The sequence below is a fragment of the Heterodontus francisci genome, chromosome 11, assembly GCF_036365525.1.
Source record: "Heterodontus francisci isolate sHetFra1 chromosome 11, sHetFra1.hap1, whole genome shotgun sequence".
NCBI lineage: Eukaryota > Metazoa > Chordata > Chondrichthyes > Heterodontiformes > Heterodontidae > Heterodontus > Heterodontus francisci.
This window is the reverse complement of record NC_090381.1, coordinates 110,837,419-110,849,703: the sequence shown is the minus strand read 5'-3', so window position 1 is coordinate 110,849,703 and position 12,285 is coordinate 110,837,419. Positions and strand designations below refer to the sequence as shown.

Genomic DNA, 12,285 nt, shown 5'->3' with positions numbered 1-12,285 from the left:
AGCTTTGGAATTCTCTCCCTAAACCTCTCCACCTCTTTATATCTCTTTAAAACACTCTTTCAAACCCACCTCTTTACCAAGTTTTTGGTCTTTTGCTCTAATATCTCTTTACGTGGCTTGTGTCAAATTTTGTTTGTCAACCCTCCTGTTGTTGTTGCTACAGTAAATAAAGAAACATTGTTTCTAGTAGCAGAAGGGTAAGTAACCAGGGGAGATGGATTTAAGGTAATTGGCAAAAGAACCAGTGTCTACATGAGAAAACAATATACAGCAAGTTGTTGTGATCTAGAATGCATTGTGTGAAAGGACGGTGGAAGCAGGTTCAATAATAACTTACAAAAAGGAATTGGAAAAATACTAGAATGTTTGTTCCACTATGGGAAAAGAGAAGTGGAATGAAACTAATTGGATAACTCTTTCAAAGAACTTGCACAGGTAAGATGGGCCAAATGCCCTTCTTCAGTTCTGTTTTATTCCATGATTCTACGATTCTATGCTTAAGAGCATGCAACTGTAGATTTTATTTTCAATTCTAATGTGACTCATTTCTAACATAAAATGAAAAAGAAGTAGAAAATACAAAGACAATAATAAAGAAAACTTCCTCAAAAATTGCAATGAACAAATTTACTTTGCTTCCTGCTAGAACCAGAATTCTAGGCTTAATTTTATAGCTGTTTCGTTGGGGAGATGGTGGCATCGTGGTAATGTTACTGAACTAGTAGTTTAGAAGTCCAGGATAATGCCCTGGGGACAAGTTCAAATCCCACCAGAGCAGCTGGTGGAAATTCAATTCACTAATAAAAAATCTGGAGTTGAAAACTAGTCTGCATAATACAGCAATTAAACAATCATCAATTGTTGTAAAAAAAAACATCTTGAGGGAAGGAAATCAGTTCTCCTGACCCACAGTAATGTGGTTGCCTCTGAAATGGCTGAGCAAGCTATTCAGTCGTTCAAGGGCCATTAGGGATGGCCCACAAATGCTGGTGTTGCCAGCAATGCCCACATCCCATGGGGGGAAAAAATGAGCGTAATTGCAAGAAATTCACCTGTACAGGTTTTTAGCCTGCAGAACAAGCCATATTGAGTCATGATGACCAGATGTCGAGATTCATAGATGCACGCAAAAGAGTGGAGAATTTCGGGTGGAACGGAATAAATTGCGTAACGCATTTACGTCCAAATGTTTCTCCTAACTTTTACATTGAGAATTTGATTTACATTAGATTACACGTGCCTCTAGGCTGACATACATATGAACTTCCATCGCAACGTTTCGGCATGCTACCGAGCTAAAGGTTATAACCAGTTATATGCAAAATAATTGTGGATAGTATTGAGAAATATTTTCCAGGGCCCAATTTGTCAATCCGTCAAGCAGTATGGTGCAAGCCTTTTTCAGCATTTCTCTTTTCCTACTTGTTTGCAATTTCCTTCTTCAAAATCGCTGTTTATAATCACAAGGTACCTCGAATTCTCAACATACGATACTCACTTCTGGAGAATATCGAATTTGGGGACTTGCCTAAGGATTGTGGGTTCTCCGTGTTCTTAAGTCATATCCTTCAGATTATAGATTTGAAATAATCATTTGATGATCTTAACTCTAAGAGAAGCAAAATCAAGCGACGTTGTCGCGGATATGCCTGGGGGCAATTTGATGATTATAGCTGAGTGGGTAGTGGGGCAGGGGTGTGACAGATCCATATATAGCTCCACCCTTTGATACAATACAGGAAAGTATGGCATTGAAGAGCCCAAGCAAAACTGGAGTCAGTGGGAATCAGGGGGAAATCTCTCCGCTGGTTGGAGTTGTACCTAGTGCAAAGGAAGATGGTTGTGGTTGTTGGAGGTCAATCACCTCAGCTCCAGGACATCACTGCAGGAGATTGCCAGGATGATGTTGGAGGCCCAACCATCTTCAGCTGCTTCATCAATGACCTTCTTTCAATCATAGGGTCAGAAGTGGGGATGTTCGCTGATGATTGCACAATGTTCAGCAACATTCACGAATCCTCAGCAGTCCGTGTAGAAATGCAGCAAGACTTGGACAATATAAAGGCTTGGGCTGATAAGTGGCAAGTAACATTCACAACACACAAGTGCCAGACAATGACCATCTCCAACAAGAGAGAATCTGACCATCTCGCCTTGACATTCAATGGCATTACGATTGCTGAATCCCCTACTATCAACATCCTGAGAGTTACCATTGACCAAGCTGAACTGGAGTAGCCACATAAATACCGTGGCTACAAGAGCAGGTCAGAGGATAGGAATCCTGTGGCAAATAGCTCATCTCCTGACCCCCCAAAGCCTGTCCACCATCTACAAGGCACAAGTCAGGAGTGTAATGGAATACTCTCCACTTGCCTGGATGGATGCAACTCCAACAACACTCAAGAAGCTCGACACCATCCAGGACAAAACAGCCTGCTTGATTGGCACCCCATTCACAACATTCACTCCCTCCATCACACACAGTGGCAGCAGTGTGTACCATCTACAAGATGCACTGCAGCAGCACGCTAAGAATCCTTAGACAGCACCTTCCAAACACATGACCTCTACCAACTAGAAGGACAAAGGCAGCAAATGCATGGGAACACCACCAGCTGCACGTTCCCCTCCAACTCACACACCATCCTGATTTGGAACTGTATCGTTGTTCCTTCACTGTCGCTGGGTCAAGATCCTGGAACTCCCTTCCCATCAGCACTGTGGGTGTACCTACCCCATATGGACTCCAGTGGTTCAAGAGGCAGCTCACCACCACCTTCTTAATGGCAATTAGGAATGGGCAATAAATGCTGGTCCAACCAGTGACGCTCACATCCCAGGAACAAATAAAAAAAAACTTGCGGCGTTGCTTGACGTAATTATCACTAAAAGTTTAGGATTGACATTCCATGGTGGGGGGCAAGTTTTTGGAGTGCACCTTAAGAGTGGCATAAGAATGCCTGGGGAAATTTCCTCTCATTGATTTTACACAAAGGCTTTGTGAATTTTAATTAAGAAACAGAAAATTACATGGCAGGCGTAATAAAACCATTTCATTTAATTTGTATGTAGTTCAAGAAAACAGAGTGCTGACTGCAAGCCAAGTGTGGAGATTTGAGTTTGGTGAGTGGCGAGTTCGGTGAAGTGGGGAGGAGGTGCTCCATTTTTCTACTTTTTTTGCATACTTTTTTTAACCCTCCAGTATTTGGTTCCTGCTTCAGTGCAGTGGAAGGAGCTGTTTGGTGAGTACCTGGTAAGCTATTCTACTTATAATAAGTAGTCTGAAAAGTTAAGGTATGGCAGGGCAGCTCTGCTAAGTGCAATGTACATCCTGCACTATGTGGGAAGTCATGGATGCACCAGGTGTCCTAGATGTACACATCTGCAGGAACTTTCACCGGCTGCAAAAGTTTGAGCTCCAGGTTTTGAAACTCGAGTGGTGGCTGGAGTCACTGTTATGCATCTGCGAGGTGGAGAACTACATGGATAGCATGTTGAGGGAAGTGGTCACACCATAGGTTAGAAGTATGCAGGCAGATAGGGAATGGGTGACTGCCAGGCAGTCTTAGAGAACCAGGCGGATAGTTCAGGAGTCCCCTGATATGATCTTACTTGCTAATCGTTTTCCATTTTGGACACTTGTGAGGGTTGTGGTTCTTCAGAGGAGTGCAGTCAGAGTCAAGTTTGTGGCATCACAGGTGGCTCAGCTGCACAGGAGGGGAGGACGATGAGTGGAAGAGCAGTAGTGATAGGGAATTTGTTAGTTAGGGGAACAGACAGGTGTTTCTACGGCAGTAAGCGTGACTCCAGGATGGTGTGTTGCCTCACTGGTGCCGGGTAAAGGATGTCATGGAACGGCTGCAGAACATTCTTCTGGGGGAGGGTGAACAGCCAGAAGTCATGGTCCACATCAGTGACATTAGTAAGAAGTGGGATGAGGTCGCGAAAGCAGATTTTAGGGAGCCAGGAAGGAGATTAAAAAGCAAACCTCAAAAGCAGTAATCTCAGATTACTCCCAGTCCCACATGCAAATGAGCATAAGAAAAGGAGAATTGAGCGATTGAACATGTGGCTGGAGAACTGGTGTAGGAGGGAAGGCATCAGATTTCTGAGACATTGGGACCGGTTCTGGGGCAGGTGGGACCTGTACAAGATGGATAGGTTGCATTTTAGCAGGACTGGGTCGAATATCCTCGCAGGGAGATTTGCTAGTGCTGTTGGGGAGGGTTTTAACAAAATTGTCAGGGGGATGGGAACCTCAGAGGGAGTTCAGATTGGAGGAAAGCAAAACTGGTAACTTGCCTGGGGTGTGGGAACCAGGAGCAAGTATTAGAGAGGAAAACCAAGATGCACAGAATACTGGGCAAGATAGACAGCACGAGAGTAAGGAATAGTACATTATTAGGTGGGGTCAGAGTAAGGGAGAACGTAATAACATCTGAATCAGGGTTAATGAGCAATTATGTGAATACATGGAGTGTGGTTAATAAAACTGGTTAGGTACAGGTGCAGATTACCATGTGGAAGTATAATGTTGTTGCTATAACAGAGTACTGGCTCAAAGAAGGGCAGGACTGGGTGTTAAATATTCCTGGATACAAGGTGTTCAGGAAAGATAGGAAGTCTTCCTGTCTGCTCTATCTAGGCCCCTCATAATTCTGTACACCTCAATTAATTCATCGTCAGCCTCAACTGTTCCAAGGAAAACAACCCTACCCTATCCAATCTTTCCTCATTGCTGCAACTTTCGAGCCCCGGCAACATTCTTGTAAATCTCTTCTGTACTCCCTCCAGAGCATTTATGTCCTTTCCATAATGTGGTGACCAGAACTGTATGCAATACTCCAGCTGTAGCCTAAACAGCGTTTTATATAGTTTCAGCATTACATCCCTGTTTTTGAATTCTATATCTCAGCCAATAAAGGAAAGCATTCCATATGCCTTCTTCACCACTCTACCTGTCCTGCCACCTTCAGGGACCTGTGGACATACACACCAAGGTCTCACACTTCATTTACCCCTCTCAATATCCTCCCATTTATTGGACATTCCCTTGCTTTTACTACCCTTTTACTAATTGTATATCAATAGAAAACTTTGGGATTTCCTTTAATGCTAGCTGCCAGTCTCTTGTCATGCTTTGCATCTCTTATTTGATTTTTCACTTCCCCTCTGAACCTTCTATATTCAGCCTGGTTCTCAATAGTATTTTCTACCTGGCATCTGTCATAAACACACTTTTTCTTCTTTATCTTTATCTGTTTTGCCATCCAGGGAGCTCTGGATTTGGTTGCCTTACTTTTCCCCTTCAAGGGAACATACCTTCACTATGCCCGAACTATCTCTTCTTTGAAGGTAGCTCATTGTTCATATACTAGATTTCCTGCCTGCTTTTGACTTCAATTTATTCGCTCCAGCTCCATTCTTAACCCATTGAAGTCAGCCTTCCTCCAGTTAATTATTCTTACCCTGAATTGCTCTTTGTCCTTTTCCATAGTCAGCCTAAACCTTATGATACAATGATCACTATACCCTAAATGCTCTCCTACTGATACTTGATCCACTTGGCCCATCTCATTTCCAAGAACCAGGTCTAGCAGTGCTTCCTTTCTCGTTGGACTAGCAACATACTTTTGCAGAAAATTTTCCTGAACACACTCTAGGAACACTTGCTCCTCACTGCCCTTTACACTACTATTATCCTAGTCTATGTTTGGATAATTAAAGTCCCCCATTATAACTATCTGATAATTTTTGCACCTTTCTGTAATTTCCTTGCAAATTTGTTCCTCCATGTCCTTCCCACTAGCTGCAACACCGAGCAATGTAACCACACTTTTTTTGTTCCTTAGCCCTCTAGCCAAATTGATTCTGTCCTCAACCCCTCTGGGACATATTTTTTCTGCAGCTCTCCTTAATCAATAATGTCACCCCTCCCTCTTTTTTCCCTTTCTTATCTTTCCTGAATACCTTGTATCCTGCAATATTTAACACCCAGTCCTGCCCTTCTTTCCCCTAGTGGAAAGGTCAATTACCAGGGGGCACAGATTTATGGTGATTGGTAGAAGGATTAGAGGGGACATGAGGAAAAACTTTTTCACCCGGAGGGTGGTGGGTGTCTGGAATTCACTGCCAGGAATGGTGGTGGAGGCAGAAACCCTCAATTCTTTTAAAAGGTACCTGGACATTCACCTGAAGTGCTATAACCGGCAAGGCTACGGACCAGGTGCTGGAAGGTGGGATTAGACTGGGTGGCTAGTTTTCTCGGCCAGCACATACACAATGGGCTGAATTCTCTCCTCTGTATGGAAGTTTTCTATGGTTTTATGGTTTTATGGGGCCGATTAGGGACCAGAAAGTGGATTTACACATGGAGGCAGCGGGCATAGCTGAGGGATTAAATGAATACTTTACATCTGTCTTTACCAAGGAAGAAGATGCAACCCAGGCAATGTTGAAACAGGAGGTAAGTCAAACACTTGAGGGATTTAAACTTGATAAAGAAGGATGAGATAGGCTGTCTATACTTAAAGTGGATAAAGCACCAGGGCCGGATGAGATGCATCCAAGGATACAGAAGGAGGAGAGGGTGGAAATTGCAGAGGCACTGGCCATCATTTTGAAGTCTTCCTTAGACTCAGGGGTGGCGCCAGAGGACTGGAGAATTGCAAATATTACACCATTGTTCAAAAAAGGGAATAAAGATAAGCCCAGGATCTACAGGCCAGTCAGTTTAACTCCAGTGGTGGGAAAAACTAATTAGGGACAAAATCAATAGTCACATGGACAAATGTGAGTTAATTACAGAAAGCCTGCATGGAATTCTTAAGGGAAAATCATGCTTAACTAACTCACTGGAGGTTTTTGAGTAGGTAGCAGAGAGGGTTGATGAGGGCAATGCTGTTGATGTGGTGTACATGAACTTTCAAAAGGCGTTTGATACAGTGCCGCACAACAGACTTGTGAGCAAACCTGTAGCTCACGGAATAAAAGTGACGGTAGCAACATGGATATGAAATTGGCCGAGTGACAGGAAACAAAGGGTAGTGGTGAATGGATGTTTTTCAGGCAGGAGGAAGGTTTGTAGTGGAGTTCCCGAGGGATCAGTGTTGGGATCCTTGCTTTTCTTGATAAATATTAATGACCTAGACCTTGGTGTACAGGGCACAATTTTAAAGTTTGGAGATGCAACAAAACTTGGAAGCTTTGTGAACTGTGAGGAGGATAGTGTAGAACTTCAAAGTTAAAGCAAGCAAGTCCAGTACGCAGGCCGGGCAGGGGCAGGACAGGGAGCATGGAAGGTCTGGTAGGCTAAACAGCTTTTACTTTAATGCAAGAAGCCTTACAGGTAAGGCAGATGAACTCAGAGCATGGATTGCTACATGGGATTGTGATAGTATAGCTATTACGGAAACATGGTTGAGGGATGGGCAGGATTGGCAGCTCAATGCTCCGGGGTACTGATCCGTCCGGTGTGACAGAGGTGGAGGTATGAGAGGAGGAGGAGTTGCACTATTGATTAGGGAGGACATCACAGCAGTACTTAGAGAGGATATCCCTGGGGGGGGGGGGGGGGGTGGGTGGAATGTCCAGCGAGGCCATATGAGTGGAACTTAGAAATAAGAAAAGGTGATCACTTTGATGGGATGAGACTATAGGCCCCCCAATAGTCAGAGGGAAGTGGAGGAGCATATATATAGGGAAATCACAGATAGGTGTAGGAATTATAGGGTTGTAATCGTAGGTGATTTTAATTTCCCTAATATTGACTGGGAATGCCTTAGTGCGAGGGGATCAGATGGGAAGAATTTGTTCAGTGTGTCCAGGATAGTTTTCTGAAGCAGTATGTGGATGGCCCTACCAGAGAAGGGGCTACACTCGACCTCCTGTTAGGAAATGAGGATGGGCAGGTGGTTGATGTGTCAGTGGGGGAGCACTTTAGGACCAGTGATCAAAACTCTATTAGCTTCAAGATAGTGATGGAAAAGGATAGGACTGGTTCTCAGGTTGAAGTCCTAAATTGGGGGAAGGCTAATTTCGATGACATCAGATAGTAACTCTCAAAAGTTGAATGGGAGAGGCTGTTTACAGGTAAAGGGACGTCTGGCAAGTGGGAGGCTTCTAAAAGTGAGATAGGAAGAGTTCAGGGCTGGCATGTTCCTGTTAGATGGAAGGGCAAGGCTGGCAAGTTTAGGGAACCTTGGTTGACGAGGGATATTGAGGGTCTGGTCAGGACAAAGAAGGAGGCATATGTCAGGTATAGGCAGCTGGGATCGAGCAAGTCCCTCAAGGAGTATAGGGGATGTAGGACTACACTTAAGAGGGAAATTAGGAGGGCAAAAAGGGGCCATGAGATTTCCCTGGCAGATAAGATAAATGAGTATCCTAAAAGATTCTAGAAGTACAAAGAACAAAGAACAGTACAGCACAGGAACAGGCCATTCGGCCCTCCAAGCCTGCGCTAATCTTGATGCCTGCCGAAACTAACACCTTCTGCACTTCCGGGGCCCATATCCCTCTATTCCCTTCCTATTCAGATATTTGTCAAGATGTCTCTTAAACGTCGCTATCATATCTGCTTCCACCACCTCCCCTGGCAGCAAGTTCCAGGCACTCACCACCCTCTGTGTAAAAAACTTGCCTCGCACATCCCCTCTAAACTTTGCCCCTTGCACCTTAAACCTATGTCCCCTAGTAACTGACTCTTCCACCCTGGGAAAAAGCTTCTGACTATCCACTCTGACCATGCCGCTCATAACTTTGTAAACCTCTATCATGTCGTCCCTCCACCTCCGTCGTTCCAGTGAAAACAATTCGAGTTTTTCCAACCGCTCCTCATAGCTAATGCCTTCCAGACCAGGCAACATCCTGGTAAACCTCCTCTGTACCCTTTCCAAAGCCTCCACGTCCTTCTGGTAGTGTGGCGACCAGAATTGCATGCAATATTCTAAGTGTGGCCTTACTAAGGTTCTGTACAGCTGCAACATGACTTGCCAATTTTTATACTCTATGCCCTGGCCGATGAAGGCAAGCATGCCAAATGCCTTTTTGACTACCTTATCCACCTGCGTTGCCACTTTCAATGAAATGTGGACCTGTATGCCCAGATCTCTCTGCCTGTCAATACTCCTAAGGGTTCTGCCATTTATTGTATACCTCCCACCTGCATTAGACCTTCCAAAATGCATTACCTCACATTTGTCCAGATTAAACTCTATCTGCCATTTCTCTGCCCAAGTCTCCAACCGATCTATATCCTGCTGTATCCTCTGACAATCCTCATCATTATCCGTAACTCCACCAACCTTTGTGTCGTCCGCAAACGTACTAATCAGACCAGCTACATTTTCGTCCAAATCATTTATATATACTACAAACAGCAAAGGACCCAGCGCTGATCCCTGCGGAACACCACTAGTCACATCCCTCTATTCAGAAAAACACCCATCCACTGTTACCCTCTGTCTTCTGTGACCGAGCCATATCTGTATCATCTTGCCAGCTCACCTCTGATCCCGTGTGACTTCACCTATTAAGACTAAAAGGGTAGCAAGGGAGAGAGTAGGTCCCCTTAAGGATCAGTGTGGCAATCTATGTGTGGAGCCACGGGAAATGGGCGTGGTCTTAAATGAATATTTTTCATCCGTATTTACCGTGGAGAAGGACATGGAAGCTAATGAGTTCAAGGGAGCGAACACCAATATCCTGTAGCATATCAACATTACAAAGGAGGAGGTGTTGGAGGTCTTGAAGTGCATTAAGGTGGATAAATCTCCAGGGCCTGAACTGGTGTATCCTAGGATGCTCTGGGAAGCAAGGGAGGAGATTGCTGGGGCCATGGCAGAGATTTTTGTATCATCGTTAGCCATGGGTGAGGTACCGGAAGACTGGAGGATAGCTAATGTTGTGTCTTTATTTAAGAAGGGCAGCAGGGATAAGCCAGGGAACTACAGGCCGGTGAGCCTTACATCAGTGGTGGGAAAGTTATTGGAAGGGATTCTGAGAGATAGGATTTATGTACATCTGGAACAGCATGGTCTGATTAGGGATAGTCAGCATGGCTTTGTGCATGGGAAATCATGTCTCACAAATTTGATTGAGTTTTTAGAGGAGGTGACCAAGAGGATTGACGAGGGCAGGGCAATGGACTTTAGCAGGGTCTTTGACAATGTCCCGCATGGTAGGCTGGTCCAGAAGGTTCAAACACATGGGATCCAGTGTGAGCTAGCAAATTGGATACCCAATTGGTTTGGTGATAGGAGGCAGAGGGTGGTAGTGGAGGGTTGTTTTTCAGATTGGAGTACAGTGACCAGTGGTGTGCCACAGGGATCGGTGCTCGGCCCTCTGTTGTTTGTCATATATATTAATGACTTGGATGTGAATGTAAGGGACATGAATAGTAAGTTTGCAGATGACACCAAAATTGGTGGTATAGTGGACAGTGAATAAGGTTGTCTAAGGTTACAACAGGATATAGATCCACTGGGAAAGTGGGAAAGGGAGTGGCAAATGGAATTTAATACAGACAAGTGTGAAGTGATGTATTTTGGGAAGTTAAACCAGGGCAGGACATATACAGTAAATGGCAGGGCCCTGAGGAGTGTTGTTGAGCAGAGAGACCTTGGGGTGCAAGTACATAGTTCCCTAAAAGTGGCAACACAGGTAGACAGGGTGGTGAAGAGAGCATATGGCATGCTTGCCTTCATCAGCTGAGGCATTGAGTACAAGAGTTGGGACATCATGTTACAGTTGTACATAACGTTGATTAGGCTGCATTTGGAGTACTGTGTGCAGTTCTGGTCACTGCACTACAGGAAAGATGTGATTAAGCTAGAGAGGGTGCAGAAAAGATTCACAAGGATGTTGCCTGGTCTGGAGGGCTTGAGTTATAAAGAGAGATCGGATAGGCTGGGCCTGTGTTCCCTGGAGCGAAGGAGGCTGAGAGAGAACATGATAGAGGTATATAAAATTATGAGAGGCATAGATAGGGTAGATAGCCAGAGTCTATTTCCCATGGCAGGGGTGACTAAAACTAGAGGGCATAGATTTAAGGTGAGCGGGAGGAGGTTTAAAGGGGAACAAAGGGGTAATTGTTTCACACAAAGAATAGTGGGTATCTGGAATGAGCTGCCTGAGGAGGTGGTGGAGGCAGGAACAGTAGTGACATTTAAGAGGCATCTGGACAGGTACTTGAATGAGCAAGGCATAGAGGGATATGTAATTAATGCAGGCAGGTGGGATTAGTATAGATAGGCATTATGGTCGGCTTGGAAGCGGAGGGCCGAAGGGCCTGTTTCTATGCTGTACGACTCTATGCCTCTATAAGTTAGGACTGTTTTCCTTGGACAAGAGAAGGTTGAGAGCTGATTTGCTAGAGGTATTCAAAATCATGAGGGGTCTGGACAGAGTAGGTAGAGAGAAACTGTTCACACTTATGAAAGGATCCGAGAATGACAGGGCACAGATTTGAAGTGTTTGGTAAGAGAAGAAAAAGTGACACAGGAAAAAGTTTTTCACACAGCCAGTGATTAAAGGTTTGGAATGCGCTGCCTGAGAACGTGGTGAGGCAGGTTCAATATTTCAAGCATTCAAAAGGGAATTAAACAGTTATAGAAAAAAGGAAGAATGTGCAGTGTTATGGGGAGAGGGCAGGGCAATGGGACTGCAGGAGTTGCTCTTTCAGAGAGCCGCTGAGCACACGATGGGCCGAATGGCCTCTTTCTGCGCTGTAACGATTCTGTGATTCTGTGAATACGGCCATAGGAATATGCCGTTAAATTATTCCAAGCTGGAAGCAGATATATTGAAATGATAACAAGGGTGTCTCAGATCCGGATTTGCGTAACCTGATCCTCCTGCTCTGAAATTAGACAAATCACTTAAACGTCAGGGTGTCATAATCGGAACGGTCAGCCAAGAGAGTTTCGTAGTTGAAATCCTGAGGTTCCTGGGCTTCATAGTTCTGTGCGGTGGCAGTTTGGGTCACAATTGCATTCTGCAAAGAGATTGAATGTAATCAAAATAAGGAAACAAAGAGGGAAATAAATTTCCTACTTTGTATGAAGTCTATTATCAGAGCAGATATTGCCGTTCTATGTCAAATGTAGGGGAAAATTGCACCACTAATATTAATACATGTGCTCGTGTGCAACAATAAGATGGAGCTCCGGCACGTTTTGCCAAAGGTATTTGTTTCGGCCAAAATGCGGTGCAAAAGACTGCCCCCTTGCTAAGCAAATGGGGATCAATTTAACACAGCGGTGATGCATTCCTTCGTTCATC

The 12,285-nt window shown here is 44.5% G+C and overlaps 1 protein-coding gene across 1 annotated transcript in view; it reads right to left on the bottom strand.

Moving 5' to 3' along the window:
- Positions 1-3,046: 3,046 nt before the first annotated feature.
- The window catches only part of LOC137375463 (membrane-spanning 4-domains subfamily A member 4A-like), a 33,017-nt gene continuing 23,778 nt past the window's right edge, over positions 3,047-12,285 (bottom strand). The window contains exon 8 of the mRNA XM_068042746.1: positions 3,047-11,998. Coding sequence (XP_067898847.1) covers positions 11,879-11,998 — 120 coding nt within the window. The 3' untranslated portion in view covers positions 3,047-11,878. The remainder of the gene's footprint in view (positions 11,999-12,285) is intronic.